The sequence below is a fragment of the Podarcis bocagei genome (assembly GCF_964188305.1).
Source record: "Podarcis bocagei genome assembly, chromosome: 1".
In the NCBI taxonomy this organism is placed as follows: domain Eukaryota; kingdom Metazoa; phylum Chordata; class Lepidosauria; order Squamata; family Lacertidae; genus Podarcis; species Podarcis bocagei.
Window position 1 is genome coordinate 74,179,283 of NC_138125.1, and position 18,698 is coordinate 74,197,980.

The 18,698-nt window shown below is 42.0% G+C and overlaps 2 protein-coding genes across 3 annotated transcripts in view; one reads left to right on the forward strand and one right to left on the reverse strand.

Annotated features, from left to right (window-relative positions):
* The window catches only part of SOX6 (SRY-box transcription factor 6), a 449,606-nt gene extending 448,469 nt beyond the window's left edge, over nt 1–1,137 (reverse strand). Inside the window, exon 1 of the mRNA XM_081204706.1 lies at nt 973–1,137. The gene's annotated coding sequence lies outside the window, so the exon portion shown is untranslated. The remainder of the gene's footprint in view (nt 1–972) is intronic.
* Nucleotides 1,138–3,828: 2,691 nt separating this feature from the next.
* Nucleotides 3,829–9,788, forward strand: LOC308592859 (small acidic protein). 2 transcript variants are annotated; one of them, XM_081204836.1, is made up of 5 exons: nt 3,829–4,047; nt 5,788–5,890; nt 6,916–6,976; nt 7,644–7,753; nt 9,240–9,788. In XM_081204836.1, coding segments are annotated over exons 1-5 (492 nt in total). In that variant the 5' UTR covers nt 3,829–4,045; the 3' UTR covers nt 9,456–9,788. The 2 variants fall into 2 exon arrangements, with proteins under 2 accessions (XP_081060962.1, XP_081060961.1); XM_081204835.1 differs by having other exon boundaries at nt 3,831–4,047; nt 5,807–5,890.
* Nucleotides 9,789–18,698: the final 8,910 nt, after the last annotated feature.

Below are 18,698 nucleotides of genomic sequence, written 5' to 3' on the forward strand. Positions count from 1 at the left end.
GTACAATGTATTATTTCAAGCCAGATTTATTTATTTCAGATATTCAAATACCACTCAATATTCAGGAAATCTAAGCATGTGCGTTTTTTAACAAAAGCATGCACAGAATTAGAACAATTAAAATTCACCCTAAAAGCATAAAACTATCTTAATATGCCTGCTGAAATAAGAAGGTCCTTGTTATATAATATCCATTTATCGCTTATATGATTAAACAGGGAGCGGTAGTCTCCAAATTTCTCTGCTCAGGGCTATCCTTCCCATGAAGCAATGTAATCTCCAACAACAAGCAGTTGATAATGGGGTGGGACTGAGGCACCATTTTCCTGCCTTCAATTTCTAACTGAAGGTACCTATTGTTTTAATTGCTACATGCCTTCTGTATTTTTTTATGATGGCAAACATACACAGGCAATTAATAAAATATCTGTCTGCAACACTGATTTAAAATTTCTGTATGGTTTTTATTATATATGTAATGTGATAAATAAAAGCTTGTGTTTAAAACCATATGGGAAATACCATCCTCTTATAAATCTATTACTATTACTGTTAATTGCTTTGAGAACCGCTGTGTTTGAAAAGGAGTACACAAATACTGCAGTCAGACAGTGAACTCTAGACCAAGGCCACCATTTTGATTTTTCTTTCAGTACAGTAGTGAAAATGTAGGGGCCCATCTCTATTTCTATTTAAAATAGCATAGGAGAAAATTTTGAAATGGCTTTCAATCTCTCAAGTACTCTAGCCAAGGAATATGAGCCAGAGCTTATCAGGGCTCGGCCAACATCTGGAGTACCGAAGTAACAATCAAGAAATGAGTGTGTTTGAGCATATGCGCAGGCTCCTTTCCCTCAACTCCAAATTCCGAGAACAAAAGCTTCTAATAAAATAAACTGCAGAAAATTCTCAAGTTTTTAACATTATTAGATACAGGAAAACTGAAGCAGGCTCTGCTTTAAGGCAGCTTACCTAGACTGAAGGGTGAGCTCTCTCCAGCCTGGATGCAAAAAGGACTTTCCTCAGCTGGAATGCTGGTTACACTCAGGGAAGGTTTATGACAAATGACAGGGGAGTAACTGTGCTGCATGTTGGCTCTCTCTGGAGGGGCTGTGCTGGCCCCCTGGTATTGGCAATCTTCTAGGGAGAGCATATTAGCGCACCTGTAAGCAAGGGAATGAAGGGAAGGGTTAACTCCTCTTTTCACAGCTGCCATTAGTAAGTTTTATATGCAGTCTGGTTGGTCCTAGAACAATAGGATTCAGAATGCAGCAGTATGATTGGTCCACAGGAGCCACCCAATCCAGCTCCAGGTGGAAGTGAATCCACAACCTGATTGGCTTATAGGAGAATCCCGGAATTAGCCAATCACGCGCAGCCCATTGTGTAAATAATGTACATAAAGCAGATATTGTGGGGGAACTTCCATTCCTCCTCACCACTATGAGCTGAATAAAGAGCATGAAATATAACACGCAGCATCCCACAGAAGTTATTGTTCAGGAATCTCCCACAACATGTCTAGTCTTGCCCTTAGGCAAGGCCAATTCACACTTTACACCAGCATTTACACACTAGTGTTCTTTCCTGCATAAATTGGCATCTTTGACATCACCATTGAGAGTGATAGGAAGATGCAAAGCACAGTTGACAAAAATTAAGGACCTGAGACCAGTCACAGTTCCTTGGTGCAGGCCTACTGAAAGGTCCCCAAGACATTTTGTTGCCTGAGGTGTAGGACAAGATGTGACCACTCCCTAATTCCAAGTACTGTACAGAAACTAACCATACTGGTAGCTGAATTTTAAGCAGTGGCAATGGAGTACTCTACCACACCTGAAATCCCACACACGTCTATTCTCTTTTTGCTGCTTCCCATGCTCAGCATGTCACCTGAGGCAGCTGCCTCACTTTCATGGTAGGGTGGGCCATGTACATATTTTTAGAGAAAACATGTCTCTTCCAAAATTCACATATTCATCACACATGTGCAGGAATGGACACTCGGGTATTATTTTATTCATCAGGTATGGGACAAGTGTTGTGGCACAAAGTGGTGTGTGTGTGTGTGTGTGTTCACACACAAAAATAATAATAAAATAAGCTGCCCCACAATGGACTTGCAGAGCAACTCCATTTCCACCAGCTTATTTTGGATTTGGGGATTTGGGCCCCAGCTTTGCTGCAATGTCCACTCATATATGGGCAGAGTCTGACATACACAAACAAATGCTCAGAAATTATAAGCCATAACCAAAGTGTCACAGCATATGCACCATATTTGTTTAAGCTCAAGGCTATAGAGAGTCATCACTCTAGAGGTACTCTGGCTTGAAAATAAATCTAAAATGTAACAATCCACCTTCTGTTGCATTTTGAGTTAAAATGCTTTCCTACTGCGATTGACAGAATTGATATGATTGCTTGGTAATAACTACAATTCCGTAAGCTACACTGATGGTATGCCATTACTGCCTGAGCTACAGAGGAAAAAAATGGAGACTTTTTATCTGCTCCAACAATGTATATAAACTTTCTCCTTCCTTCAGTGTTCACTCAGATGGGACAGCGTGAGAAACCTGTGGCCCTCCATGTTGCTGCACATCTCTGACCTTTGGCCATGCTGGCTGGGGCTGATGGAGGGCTACGGGTTCCATACCAATAATTGAAAGTTATATTAAGTCTGACTACTTGATTTATTTTTCAAAGACAGCTCTGAGAAAGATAAGAGTTTACAAAGTGAATTTCTGAATCGTTTTAGTGGCTTAATTGTAGCCTGTTTGATTTTACCGTTGTTAGCCGCTCTGAGCCCGGCCTCGGCTGGGGAGGGTGGGATATAAATAAAATTTTATTATTATTTATTATTTACTTAATGCTTTTGTTTAATCTGCTAGTTCTTTTCCTGTTTTCAGAATGTTACTATATTTCTAATTTTTCTTGTTATTTTCACTGTATTTGTACCCTCCCCTAATTTTATTAGTCACCTTGAACTTTTTGGAAAAGGCGGAATACTGTACAGTATTAATACTTTAAATAAGAAGCAAGTCCTTCCCACTTCCCAGCAGCAAGCCGCACCTCCTGGGCCATGCTGTATTCTGGTCCTGGGCTCACCCCAGAACCTTTTACAGCTATTATTTCAGCAACAGGCTGGACCACACAAAAATCAATCCATGCCGTTTCAAAATATGCCACGGAAATTAACGGGATTTACTGCCACATCAAGCGTTTAGGACTGATTTTGAGATAATGTTCCGTGGAAGCCTCTGCATGTTTACTCAAAAGTAACCCCCACTGTGTTCAATGGCGCTTACTGACAAAGGTAAATGTGCACAGGACTGCTGCCTTATATTTTCTCAATAGGGAATCCTAGCCTAACCCATAAAATTTGTGGCAGAGGAGAATGTTATCAGTTGAATCCGTCCTCAGTAAACTACCCTCTTTTTTGATGGGGGGGGAGAGAGAAGGAGAGCAAAATGCAAAAGGAAACATCCTTAACACCGGAGGAAGCATGAATGAGGGGGAAAACACAGAATCTACAGGCGCGACCAACCACCAATCAAATTGTTTCCTTTCCCCGCCCATCTCGCCGACAGCCAATCACCAGCGAGGGGAGGAGCGAGCGAGAGAGACGGAGAAAGCGCGCAGCTATGTCGCAGAGGCTTGTGGGATTTGGAGTTCCTCCCTAAGAGTTCCCATAGCATAGCAGCAAGTGGTTAGCAGGATAAAAACTACAACTCCCAAGAAGGGAAAGGTTGAGAGGGAAAGCGGGGGGGGGGAGACAGACGGGGAGGGAGAAAGAAAGACCCACCGCCTGACCTAAGCGGGAGTTCTTTCTCTGCCTCGCGCGCTTGCGCCGTGGGAAGCCCTGCGAGGAGGCGGAGGAATAGGAAGCCGCGATTGGGGCCGCCGAAGCTCGGACTGCGAGCGAGCAGGGCCGGGAAGTGGCCCTCGGGGCGGGCTGCTGATCGGGGCGGCTGCAAGATGAGCGCCGCCAGGGAGTCCCAGCCTGAGCGCGGCCACGGAGTGAAGCGAGCGGCCTCCCCCGATGTGAATAAGGGCGGCTGGGGGAGGAAGCGGGGTTGGGAAGCGGGGGGAGGGGAGGGGGGAGGGGAGGGGGAAGGGGCTTCTTCCTGTCCTGCCGCTCATCTGCGGGGCCCTTGCTCGCTCCTTGCCTCGAAGAGAGTTGCAAAGTGGGCCGGGAGGTCAGGATCTTTTCGTTCAGCTGTGGCCCCTTTCGCCGCGCATTTTGCCACGCGGCGACGTCTCCTGTGCCCCAAGTGCGGGGAAGTTCTCCTCGCGGCTTGGCAGAGAGAAGGGACACTGTGACTGGCTTGCTCGGTGGCCCTTGTTCCCGCAAGCCCCGTCCCCCATTTCTCCATGTTGGGATTGTACATATTGTGGTCCCCCGCCTTAGTTTTTGGGCGCGCTTTAATAGAAATTTAGGCCCTGGTTTGGTATGCAAAAAAGCTGTAACACGTGTAGCAGCCTCGTCTGGAGGGGGGGAGGAGGCGTGCATCGGGCCTGTGTGTGTTATTCACGTGTGAATACTTAACCAGATATTTAATGTCAAGCGATCTAGGGGAAATAGCTGGAGAACTTTATTGCACACAAAGGTGTGCCAACCGTACTTTTTAAAGGGCACCTGTAAAATCAAAGCGACCCTAAGGTCCCTTGGTTTGTTCTCTGTGTTTGTGTACATCAGTTGTGGGTCCTGTCCCAGCTACTGCTCAGAAGTGTGTAGAGCAACCAAAATAAAGTAAAATGTGTACCTGACCACTAAGAATGATGTTAGGTAGGAAATGGAGGAATGATTGGAATGCTAACCTTCCATCCACATAAACATGGCCAAGGTGTGGTGGTGAAATGAGACCCAACTAAATCATCTGTGAAACAACTTTGAATGTCCCTGATTGAGTTAGCAAGGTTCCATGGGGAGAACAAAATACAACATTGTATGTTCACAAATGCTATAAAACATTACCTATATAACATAAACCTGTGTAAACAGAAAGTTCCCCAATGCCTAAAAGTGAGTTGAAAGCAAGGACAATGCTTTATATTATAATCATCCAAGCCACTTGTGTGGGAAGTGATGGGAGTACAAAAAAGTCTTGATATCTAAAGCCTACAGGGAGTTAAATAGCTTAATAAAATTCACAACAAATGTATCTGCAGACATGAAAGGGGACATGGGATTTATTGGGATACCACCTGCATGGCACTTCTATTAGCCAAATAGCTGCCTTTATTTCTGAGTTCATCATGGAGGACTTGATTAATGATAGGATAAAAGCAGGACAGTCAAATTCAATGCGACATATATATTACCGATTATTACTTTTGTAGACCCTCCCTCTCAAAAAGCTTGCATCCCCAGGCTTGGAATGTCTTTTGGAGGACTGCCACAATTGTTACCCTTTTCAACTGTGTTTCAGCAGCTTCACAGTGGATATGACACCAGCAGCTTTCATATTTTGGCCATGGTTTAAACGCAGCTATAAATTTTCCACTTCCCTTGAAAGGAGCTGGTCTTTTCCACAGCCTCCACAACCTGCTTCTAGGACTGTAGTTTGCTACTAGCTATTAATGGGTGCCTTCAAAAAGCTGTTGCCGTGTGGGTAGTAGCTTTGCTGATTGGGGTTAAACGATCCCCATTAACAGTGTGTGACTCTGAACTTGAATGATCATGGCTGTACCCTTAAAACAAAAGCTGTTCAGAATATATGATAAAGTAATTGAAAATGTATGCATGCAATCGACTTATCTTTCTTTTTAACGTGACCACAGGCCACCTTCTGTCTTGCAGCTTGGATCTAGCAGCTGGGAGGCAGCAGACCTGGGTAATGAAGAAAGAAAGCAAAAGTTCTTGAGACTTATGGGTGCTGCAAAGGTGAGGCTTTATCTTCCATCTAAACAGTTCATTGAACCACAGAGGAAACTTGTATAGAAGAACCTTCTAAACTTATTCTTTCACTGATCATGCTTGGTTTACTTCACTGATTTTGATAAGCATACAAGGGGTGGCAATCCGTTCATCTTGATGTTATTGTAAGGCATGCATTATCTATGGCTGCTCTCTGAAAGGAAAAAAATAGTAGAGCTGTGGCACTCTCATGTATTGGGAATAATGCTGTTGAATTTTATTATTGTTTAAACAAGCAAGTTACTATGTTCAGTGAGCATAGGGGAACAAATATTTTGCTAGTATGATTCTTAACTGATACTCTGAAGGATGAACAGAATGAATCTTAATGCAGCAGCCAGTCAAGGTTACAGCTTAATAGTTTTTCAAGTAAGATCCTTGAGACAATATGGAGAGAGTGTTGTTTCACTCTGGTCCTGCTTGTGGTTCTGCTAGATGGGTCTTTAGTCTCATCCAGCAGAGCTCATTATGTTATTAGGTAACTGGGCTCTGTAGAGGTAGGCTGATGCAGCAGTTTCACAGCAAACATCCAAGTGCTTCATAGAAGGTAGAATGGAAGCTAATGTCATCAAGAAGAAAAATGTGTTTTATGATACTTCTCATATAGTATGAAACTGGTTTTATGTTGGACTTCCATATTTGAATCTCTGATTATTTTTATTTTTGCTTTTATTCTTTATTTCCACCATAATTACTTTCAGCATCTTGATTGTTTCATTTTATCAGTTCGGACATATGAAATGTGCATGCTAGAACATTGATATTAAACAAACAAAAAGCTGATTTTAAAAATATGACGAAGTTAATGCTGGGCATTAACAGAATGTAACTCTCTGAAAGCTGGCACAATAATTTTATGATACTTACAAATAATGTCTATGGCAAGGTGACCGTGGAGCATGAAAACTTACAAAGTGCTGCAGAACTCATTGTTGTGATTTGCTTCAAGAGATAGCAGTTGTTCTCAAATAATAGCTTTTATTTTCTTTTAGAAAGAGCATACTGGCCGCCTTGTTATTGGAGACCACAGATCAACTTCTCATTTTAGAACAGGTCAGTCTAAATTAAGTGGAAGTAAGTTTATGTATCTTTTAATGAAGTGTGGCTGTTTTTCAGGAAGTCCCCCCCCCTTTTTTTGGGCTGAATAGCAGCTTTCTCAAGGCTACCCAGTAAGCTTCATAAAGCAAGGATTTGAACTCAAAACCATCTCTCAGGCCACTAAAACCACACTGGCTCTGTGGCAAGCTGAATGAGAGCAGGAGCACCCCACAATGTGTAACCCATTGGCCTAAGGCATACATTGTCTCTTACTTACTGGACACAGGCATGCCATGAACAAATCATGCTTTACCAACACATGTCTGGAGCTCCTGCTTCTGGATAATGTTTTTGTCTTGCCATCAAATAAGCTTCATGGATTAAATTAATTAGCTGTGCTGTTTTGGCTCACTTGAGATTTCATTAGTAATTTTCAGTCGGGATTACGCATCTTCTGCCATTGGTGGGAGCAGCGTTTTCCCTGGGACAATTGTTTTCAAGGCTTTTGAAGCTGTTCTGTCCCTTTGTTTTAGCACATGTCTACAATGAAGTACTAGCAAGGCATGGTGATTCGCATGAAGTATTCTGACTCTAAAAGGCCTTACGCTCCTGCTTTTGTGTTGTAATTAGATGTTTGTTTGTTAGTTTGACTGGATGGTAACCAACGTGTATGAACATATAGGGGAAGAAGACAAGAAGATGAATGATGAGCTAGAAACTCAGTTCCAGCAAAGCATGGATAGCACCATGTCAGGAAGGAACCGGCGGCATTGTGGACTCGGCTTCAGTGAGGTAATCATGTTTAACTTGAAATAGTGATTCAAGAAGTTGTGCTTCTCTAGAAGCCAAACACTTCCTACAGATAACACAACAGAAGCACACTTTTGTACAGTGGATGCTGCTTAAGTATGCCAAACTGTCACATACACAAGCCTATCCTTTCCTTAGGCCACTGTCTGCTGAACTCAGGCCACACTTTACAACTGCTGTATTTTTGCCAATGGGCCAGTGTAGTCAGCTGCTGCAGTCTGTAAACTTTGCCCACTGGAATTGTAGGAGTTCTTGGAGGTCCAGAGGGCTGGAGGTTTTCCCACATTTACGACGAGGCATTATAATTTAGCATCACCACAGCATTCCCTTGCTTCTGCCTTGAATTCATAAGAAGATACAGCTTAGAGCAGGGATGGCTAACTCAAATCAAGCCCACAAAACTACTTTATTTGACCTTTGGAGCTGTGCCAAATTCTTACCTTCTTGTGGTAAAAGAAGAAGAAGAAGAAGAGTTTGGATTTGATATCCCGCCTTTCACTCCCCTTCAGGAGTCTCAAAGCGGCTAACATTCTCCTTTCCCTTCCTCCCCCACAACAAACACTCTGTGAGGTGAGTGGGGCTGAGAGACTTCAAAGAAGTGTGACTGGCCCAAGGTCACCCAGCAGCTGCATGTGGAGGAGCGGAGACACGAACCCGGTTTTCCAGATTACGTGACTACCGCTCTTAACCACTACACCACACTGGCTCTCTCAAAAAAAAAGGTTTTGCCCAAAGTTTTACTCACAAGGCAGGAGGGAATGGTTTTCAACATTTTGCCACACTTTCTTTGGGTTTTGTTTGTAATGCCTTCGCCATGCCAAAATGCACATTTCCCCATTTGCTCTGGCGCTCTTGCCTATTCCATAACTTCATCGTGAAGCTTGATTGATCACTATTTAGTTCGATTGCGCAACAAAACATTCTGTGTTAAGTCTGGTGGCTTCCAAAATGCAGAAGTTGGCCATCCCTAGCTTAGATCAAATGCCTGATTTTGCATGGCTAGGGGCTTATCTCTGGTGAAACGAGGTTGTAACCCTCTACCTGCTTACATGGGATTCTGAGTGCATGTATATTGCGCTGCAGCGTACTTCAAAATTTCGCTATATGAACGGACCTCAACATGGCTGCTTTGTTTCCTTAATGATACATCCATCATTTTATTTGTATGCTGCCTTTCCATAGTTTGAACCCTGCTCAAGGCGGCTTACAACATGAATAGAAATGCTGTTCAGCAGCCTCAGCTTTTGTAGCTGGAGTCAAATCGGGGCCCACACCTCCCAGGCCAGGTGGGAAAGGCCTGTAAGGTATTCCAGGACTCAGCTAAGATGCAAAGCTCATTAAGATGATTTTACATGGGTTTTGTACATGGGCTTTGTTTGTTATGTTGAAACATCAATTTTTCAGTATGACTTTTAAAAAAAGGGACGGGAAGTTTTTGCATTTTCTGTAATCTGAATTTTTCTTTTAGTTTGAAGAAGACAAGGGAGATCCAGAGGATTCAAGAGACTCTCTGGAGCCAGAAAGCTCAGAGGACTCGGAAAGTGATTCTGAGTCTGAGCAAGAAGAGGCTGCAGAAGAGGCTGCGGAATCTACTGAAAAGCACAGCGATGCTGAAGATCCTCAAGCTAAGAAAAATTCAAAAAGCAACTATAAAATGATGTTTGTTAAATCCAGTGGTACATAACTACAGATCAAATCTGCCTTTAAGCAAAGTAAGCCTTATGGTTACAGTGCAAAGTATTGGACTGCTCACAGCACAGACCTTTCTGTTATGGTTTGAATAAGGCCCTTTTAGAGAGAGAATAGTGTTTGCTTTTCCATCGCCATGAAACTATTTTTATCAGCATGACTGTATCCATTTTGTTTTGTAAAGTATGAAAATAAAATTGGGCTGGTTGTGGGGAGGGTGCAAGTTAGTTCTCAATCCCCTTTTACATTATTCTTCTGTCCCCCTTCCTATTCCATGATGGCTATCAAACCTTTCTTAAGCTTGTTAAAATGATTTATCGAAATGATACTTGATGTCTTTAAGTGTGGTTTATTTTTTAAAGCAGCACAGTTTGGGTTTTGAATATAATTATTAAAAAGTGAGAATTGGAGCTCCTTTGTCTTGCTGGCATCCCAAAAGGGAACAGCATTTTAGGATGTGCCAAGCCCTGGCTTTTACTGTGGTGGACTTCTAATATCAGAGCTGTGCATGCGTGTGAAAGAGATGCATGTATGAGAGAGAAACTGATTAGCCAAAGGAAGTTTGGATAAGGAATTAACAGACAAAATATTCAGTGAGGGGAGTAACCTTATCACACACATTTGTAAGTTAACTGTGTTGTATCTGTGTATACGTTATTGATCTTTAAAGTTTCACTGGCAGAAACCCTGAAAAGGTTAAGGAGACTTTAACAGAGTGGGTTGAAAGGAGAGTAGGTACCTGAATGTGAAAAGTTTCACATTCCAGTACAAACAACCTGCCTCAATTTTCTCTTAAGTACATTAACTAACAACTATGTTTACAGTGGTACCTCGGGTTAAGTACTTAATTCGTTCCAGAGGTCCGTTCTTAACCTGAAACTGTTCTTAACCTGAAGCACCACTTTAGCTAAGGGGGCCTCCCGCTGCTGCCGCGCCACGCTATTTTTGTTCTCATCCTGAGGTAAAGTTCTTAACCCGAGGTACTATTGCTGGGTTAGCAGAGTCTGCAACCTGAAGCGTATGTAACCCGAGGTACCACTGTATCTAAATTATGCATTTTAATTAGTAGTACATTGGAATCATTTTTGCTTCGTTTCAGTGTGAAACCATTTTTCCTCAGAACTTGATACTGTTTTGGTCTTTTACCTACATTATATTGATTTTGCATAACCATTCCAGCTAGAGCCTGCAAAGAGAGTTTGATGTTGTTGCTGTGGTTCTTCCAAATGAGTTATACCCATCCAGTGTTTTACAGAAAGTACAGTGGATGCTCAGGTTGCGAACGTGATCCATGCGGGAGGCATGTTCGCAACCCACAGCGGCACGTCTGCCCACGTGCAGGTTGTGATTCGGCACTTCTTTGTACGCCCAAAGTGCGATTTAGCGATTCGGCACATGCGCAACTGCCGAAACCCAGAAGTAACGCATTCCGGTACTTCCGGGTTGCAGCGGGTCCGTAACCCAAAAAAACGCAACCTGAAGCGTCTGTAACCCGAGGTGTGACTGTACTGTGGGTAAAGTGATAGAACTAAAAGGGCTGTTTGTTGAAGGAGCTGTTCACATCAAGGATTAAAGTGGCTGTAGTCTGAAAAACTACAGTTGAGGCACCTGACATAAAATGAGAACTGATTATTCACGGTTAGTGCTGCTTATCTAATTCACCCTCTGTTCTGGATGCCTTTCTCCATTTTCAGAATGAATAAAGAATGGCTTTCAAGCCTTCAAACAACAATAGTAGGGAAAGAAATGTCTCTCCCTGCCCCTCAACAATCAGAAAAAACAAACTATCCCTAACTTCAAATAGCACTAATGATGCTGTTTTAGTGTTTTTCACTCCTTATCACTCTCTGAATTTTATTCATATTTAAATAGTAAAAAAATAGAAATAAATCAAGCAACCAAAGATACAAATTATGATTGAGAGTTCTCATTTTATGAATGAATGGTTAAAAATTTCAAGTTACTCTTGAAGATACTGTCTACAAGCAGCATTGCAAGTCCTGAATTTTTACTGGCTGAATAATTTTTATCTTTTTTATTCCAAAACATTTTAGTTTTTAATTTAATTGACCTTTTGTGGCATTTCTTTTTTGCTTTGCCTGTCCCCATGCTGGAAATTGCTGACAACTGATTTTCAAACTTTCTGCTTCTTATTTCCCTTGGTCAACTCAAGCTGGGTGTCTAGCTAGTCTCAAGATGGGAGTGAAAGAGTCCTGTTTAGGGGAGACTTCGGTCAGGGCTGGCCTGAAACAATTCGTTGCCTGGGGCAGTGCAGCAAATGCCTTTTCCCTGCCATAGTACATAGTAATCAAGACAGATCAAGTTAATTTGGTACAGAGGCTGAGAATCCTACAAGCACCTCTTCCTCCTCCTAGCAGTAAAAGTATAACAATTATAATTGGCTGCTGTTTCACAACACCCCACTCTGCCATTTTACTGAACCTAGTATGGAGGACTACAGTCCAGATACAGATTTACCTAATTTTCTCAGCATTCTCACTCCCAAGAGAAGTATCTCAGTTAAAAGAAAGGAAGGAAGAAAGGCTTCCAATTGCCAAGGGAAAACATGTTCTCACTGTGAAGGAGACCCTGTGGTCAAAAAGGAAGGGTTTTAGAAGGTGCTCTGACTTCATACAACATTTCTAGAATTTTCTATCTACTGTTCGTAAGGATCCTCAAAAAGTTTTATTTCAGAAAGCACAATTTTAGGGCAGCATCAAAGCCACAGGTCGTTCTAAGGCTAGGGTTGGGGAATTCACATCAAAAGATTGTATGCACACGTTAGTTCTCATGGCAGGAGGACTGCTCCATGGAAATCTCCTGTGGATATGCTACAGTCCCCAGAAGAGATTAAATTATGCACTGAAGCTGCCTCTATAAAATGTAGCAGACAAAGAGACTCGGCACCACTGGTAGGCTTCATAATCAAAGCTTCACATCATGGTTTGCTTTGAGTCCTTATGAACTGTCAGGAGAAACTTGAAGTAGGAACCAAGTGTTCAGGAAACATGGAAAGGCCAGGTGGTATATTTGATATGAAAAAGCAATCCACTTTTATCAGACTTTCCCCTGAATCTTAAAAGTCCTTTGCATATGGCATTTGATAAATATGTGGCTCACTTTATACAGTTATTGACCCACCTTGATAGTCACGTTGAAGATGTACTTGAGGTCAGAAGGATGACAGAGTTGAAAAAAAGGCTTATAGCTAAGGCCACAGGGAAAAGTGTCAGGAATAATACGTAATCTGTGGTCTTAAGAGTCTTCCCCTTCCATTATTTCACAGTACATTGTATGTACTATATATTAGATAAATAGATATTATAGTGATTAGTCTGGTTTTATATTGGGTGATTTTTAATTTTTTTATATAAAAAAATATAATTACTGAAACTAGTTACAAAGTAATGATGGTTGTGTCACTCATTTTTTTCAAACTGTTTAGGCTGTTTGAAAGTTTAGCTCTTATAATTATTCTGCACTTTGGAATACAAATTCTTTCCAAGGCTACTTCCAAGTAACATAAAAATAACAGTAATAACATCACAATAGAACAATGCAAGTAGGCCTATACAAAATGGTGCAGCATAGTGTATTATGAACGGTTCCAGTCAACCAGCCATACCCTGCATGTTCCAGTTTACTTCATTCAGTTTCCTCCCCTATCTGGATTTCATCCGCACCACCAAACAGACAGTATTCCAGGCCAGTGAGCGATGTAGCTTAATCTGCAAGTACTTGGTTCTCTGCTTGCAAGGGGCTATTTCAGAGTGTGTGTTTTTGTTTTTGATCCTCTGTTTTCCCTCCCCCTTCTTAAAGCATTGATCCCTTGGGTTGTGGTTTTTGTGTGTGGTTTTTTTTGGCATTACTGTATTCTTTGGGGTCTGAGGTTGTTGAAACCGCCTTGTTTGTAGGGGTTGTGGTGGTGTTTTGGCTACATAAGGCTAAGCCCTTGGGCAATGAATTTGCTTTTAGCCTGTTCCAAGTGAGACCTGAATCATCTTCCATTCAGTGTATGCTATTGCCCCACCCCAACAATCTGTCACCATTCCATCGCCACTGAGAATGCAGCCCCCCTTGACTTGTTTTTGTGGGTTCTTCAAGACCTACCTCTCAGTGTGCACACGTTTTTAGGGTGCTCCCTGCACCACAGCTGGCTCTGTGCAACAGTCCAGTTGACACAGATGAGTTTTATTTACATTCTTCCCTTTTCACCCTGTTATTTTGCATTGGGCAGTTGATGGAAGATAGCTCTGTTGGGGAAGTGGACAGTCCATCTTGGTCAGGCTGTGGCATCTTTGCCTGCAGCCTTGGCTCCTCTATGTTCCTGACCATAGGGGCCTGATGGGTTGGAGCAACCTCTGAGCTATTATTGCCGTACCTCCCTTGCTCTGCTTTGTTATAAAACCAAAAGACGACAAAATGAATTTCCTCTAACTCCAATCAGCCCAAGACAGCATGGCCCATAGTCAGGAATTATGGGACTTGTCCATAATATCTGGAGGGCATAACACTGGCTTCCCTGCTCCAAATCCTACCTTCACACAAACAGGCATCCTACTTACATTAGCTAAGGATTACCAACTTCACTGATTGATACCTTCAGCTTTATGGATCAGAGTAACATCATCATCATCATTACTACTATTTCCATTTCTTTGCACATAAATATGCCCAAAGCAACCATAAGATTTCCCCAGAACAAAACACAAACCTCAGGGACTGACACATTCATTCTTAAGTTTGCCCTTTTACCTGACTTATGTTACCCATGAACTATGGCTGTATCGCAGAGCCACTGCCCCATGTAGTTTGCCATATCAAAAACATGGATATTTTGATTGTGGGTATTTACCGTGCTAGCAAGAACCACCTGACATATTGAATATCTTTGTTGGCAATTTAAGAGACACTTTTTGCAAAGACTCCACATTTCCCCTCCATATCTCCATTCTTACTCCTTTTGTTTCAGGTTCACTGAAAAATGGGGGTGCTATTAATTCACATTCCAATTTTAACATAATTTTTAGTTTTTCATTTTTTTCTTGCTTCTTATTTAAATAAATGAGACACGTTAAAAATGCTTTTCTCCTTTGTCCTGTGCCTTGATTAGTGCCTTTATGAGATACAGTGTAGCCCACTGGCTAACTAAATAGGCCATGAAAAACATTCGCTCCAGCCGTCGTGAAATCTGTTGTTAAGAGATATTTGAGGAAAGTTCAGTACAAGCATGTCATGAATTGTTTAGCTGTCAAAATAGTCAATTGGAGTGGCTGATCTCTTTCAGATACCTTTCTGTGATTCCAAAGCAGCATGCTAATGTGGCACACAGGAGTATAAAGTTCTCTCTCAAAGCATTATTTGACATTTTTATTTATTCCATAGGCCAAAAGATTACTATTTCTCCATACCATGATACTCCTGCAACACCTCCGTTTTCTTCCTTCTTCTCAGACTTACCTGTAGTTTAAAACATTCAAAGTGTGGCTGCAGCGCAGAACACCTCAACAGACTGTATTAAAAATGCCCTTTAAAAATCCCAAAGCTTTGAACTAAAAGAAATATCTCAAGAAGTTTTCATGGAAAGTTCATCTCAGTTGGTTCAATTCAGCTACACTTAGATGCACCTTTTCAAATAATGGAAAAAAGTGTAAAGAGGTCAGACCCAATCAATACACTTGTTCAAACAGAATTCCAGGCACTGTGATGTATGTACATTTTGTGCTCTTCCTTTGTACTGTTCCACTATGAAGAAAGGTTGCTTTCACTAGTAGGCAATAAAAGTCTTAGCCTTTTGAATGCAGCTAACCAACCAATAGCAATGCATATTGGGCAAAAACATACAGCAATTTTTCCATGCCTCCTCTGTACGTCTTATAACTATGTAATTCAGACACAAACTGCATTAGCAAATGTTTTCAAATACAGAAAGACAAACAGAAATCAGAGGACTAGAGCCTCAAAAGCATGCCTTTCCAACATCTGAAGTTTGTGTCTTAGTACTGATACTATCTCTCAAGTGTACAAAATAAATTGCTATGAAAGTCACACACACACATTTTTTGAGAAAGCCATTCAAGTGAGAGAAAAAATCCTGGGTGAAGCTAACTTATTAGCTGTCAATACATTTGCTGTTTATTTTGAAACCTGTAATATTAATATTGTTTTCCTGGGACTGGCACGCATGCTAGAGAGAACCGGGAATTCATTTACCATAGTTAACAATGATCAAAGCCACAAGTGTTACTGTCCATACTTCCAGTAGCATATTGTTGCTAATAGGTGGAAACAAGAACCATTAAGTAGCAGTACACATTAGTCTGAACCTGGACTACGTGTAAATAAGAGACACTAATGATAGTAACTGGCGGTCCCATAACTCATGAAGTATATTTAAGAAAAGCAACGACAGATAGAATATTCTGAGGGGAGTGAGCAAGTGCCAGAAAGTTTCTGCGAACTCTAAACAACTTTTCTCCAATCTTGCAAACAGATGAAATTGTGAGTGGATGGGAAACAGGAAAATACTTCCAGAATTTGCTGTGTGCTTCTGAACTCTGTAGGTCCTTTGAGTTGGCGTTGGGCCAATTCAAGCTTTTCCTAACAGTAAAAGATGGCCATTGGAAGAGGGGATAGGTACCTATTACTCGATTGATGGAGAATTTCAGTCAGCTCTTGAAAAGCATCTTTGGACCCAAGTATTGTAATAACTACAGACTCTTTTGGGTAAGGCACTAAAGAATATATTGGATGAGACTGACCATCTGTATGACCATTGTACTTGGTTTCAGTGCAGAAACTGCCTGGGCCATGACCTATGCCAGGTGAAAGACAGAGAGTAGGGCCAATCAGAGTCTGCACCAAGCTAGGAGGCAGAATAGCAAAGAGGCACTTTTTCATACCCTCCCCAATTTCCACCCTGGCTACTGCAAGTGGTTGGGCTGTGGATGCAGTGATCATTACACTGCTACATTAAGCCCTACTCCGGCTGGGCAGGTCTTTGGATTGCTGCCTAACACTCATTGAAAGCAATGGGGCTTAAAAAATAAATGTATCACCAGGTATTCAACAAAAAATCCTCTTCTCACACACATCCTTTATTTGTTCTGTTTTTTTCCCCCGTTTTCCTGTTCAAGAGCAGATCTGGAGCGGAATCGTTAGAAGAGAGGGTAAGGAAGTTCCACTGAGGTAATATCCATTGCTAACTTTGACCAGTTTGGGAGAAGCATTATGATATATTCAGCTCATTAGCCCAGGGAATGTATCCTGCTGTTGCCCTTTGGATTGTGAGGTGGCTACAATAGCTGGCAGTGTCATGGCACAGAATTCCCATGGCTGGATTCTCCAGTTTAATTTAAGTTTCACCTGATAGCACTATAAAACAGAGAATATTTTCTAAGAAGCTTAACTTTGAGCTTCCCTTCACCACCTCTGGATTTTTAATGGTCACAACATTTACATGCATACCTAGTTCTCAAATAAAGCGGTCTTCTCATTCATATTGTGGCATTCAACAGTTCTGAGTTTGATCAAACTCAGAATTATCCAGAGTGTGAAGCAAGACATTGTGCAACTTGGATGTGGGTCCCTTGCTACTGACGTATTTAAAATTCCAACCGGTTGCCTTGCCAGACATTTCTTTGGTTAATGCCTTATGCCTATTACAGGACAAGAGTGTCTGTGTAACACATTGCCACAATTACAAATGAAGACTGACAAGTTTCTGTATACACAATATGCACATTATTCTAACTATTTAAAATTCACATTAAATCAAGTGTCAAAAAGATGGCAGATGAGAAAATACATTTGCAACTTAGAAAAGAAGCAATGTTTAGGCTGAAGTAAGGCTATTTAAAACAAATTTGATGGGTTTTAGACACAATAAATTACTTTCCTGTGATGCAGTCTTGGACTGCAACCTTATTCACATGGGAACAAGCCCCGTTGAACTCACCCTTACATTTGAGTATAAGATTACCCTGTTAAGCATCAGATAACATTCGCAGGTTTGTATTCTAAAACTATGCCTGGTATGACTCTAGCAATTACCGTATTCACATGCACAAGTGCGTGTTACTGATAAGTAGAAGAAAAGTGGGGGGAGACTGATATACACCCTGGAACAGAATGCCACAGTGCAAAGTTTCACATCTTCCAGAAAATTAACACAATAATTCAAAAACAATTATTGTGGATGCTTACGAAGCATTTATGCCACGAACTGGCAGGACACTGAGGAAGGGGAGGAGGATACGGTGAGGTGTGTAGCCACGACTGACACAAACTGGGACAAGAGGAAGACAGGGAAGGTGAGGTTGGGGACTTAGGAGGTACTCACAGGACATTGAAGGGGCAGCTGACAGTTCATGGAAGCCAGAGGAAGGTGCCCTCTAGGAGAATGAGGCAGGCAAGGGAACACAGCCCAGCACACTAGTGGACCAGGTGAGGACTATGAGGTTCGTTAGTTCTGGGAGGAGGTTTGTGGTCCCTCAGCTGCATTAGGCTCAGTGCAGGTGAGGATCACATGCCTCGTCAAGTGGAGAGGCCCAGCTGCTCAGCAGGAGCAGACACAGATGCAGCAATCAAGGTTGAGAAGGATAAAAGGGAAGCAAGGCAAAAGCCTCTGTGTCTGCTCAGCTCTCTCTGCTGATGGGCCAGAGCTTGGCAGCTTTTGGACTGTGATTTTGGGACTGACCCTCAGGTGTTCCAACCCTGGGTCTTCTGCAAAGGCAGGAACCTGGCCTGATGGTTTGACTTTGGAACTTGCTCTTTGCATTGGACTTGGACCTGTATTTGACCATTTGGACTGTCTGCCTATCTAGCGTTGCCCTTGGGACTGTGCGCACTATCACGACTTACCTCTGGGTATGCCAGGGTTCAGGGCAATTTATTTAGCGCCACAGTGACCAAGAACAGAGAAACAACAGCTTGACAGTATAGGATTATACTTGAACAAATATAATCAGTGATACATTCAGTTGTATCTGCAACCAACCCAAAAGCCACTCTGGAACTTCTGAAAGCTCAGTGTAAATTATAGCATGTCCTATTGGATGCACTTAGCCATCCTGTGAGTTGCCCAAGACCATTCAGCAAGGCTCTATCTGGGGCTCCTACATTCAAATCCAATTTACAGTGGTGCCCCGCAAGACGAATGCCCCGCAAGACGAAAAACTCGCTAGATGAAAGGGTTTTGCGGTTTTTGAGCTGCTTCGCAAGACGAAAACGTCTTGCA

Excerpts from the sequence above, each read along its gene's own strand:
- LOC308592859 (XM_081204835.1), top strand. The coding sequence starts at position 3,982 with ATGAGCGCCGCCAGGGAGTCCCAGCCTGAGCGCGGCCACGGAGTGAAG. Across the intron at positions 5,891-6,915 it reads GACTTATGGGTGCTGCAAAG|AAAGAGCATACTGGCCGCCT; the intron begins GTGAGGCTTTAT and ends ATTTTCTTTTAG. Across the intron at positions 6,977-7,643 it reads AACTTCTCATTTTAGAACAG|GGGAAGAAGACAAGAAGATG; the intron begins GTCAGTCTAAAT and ends ATGAACATATAG.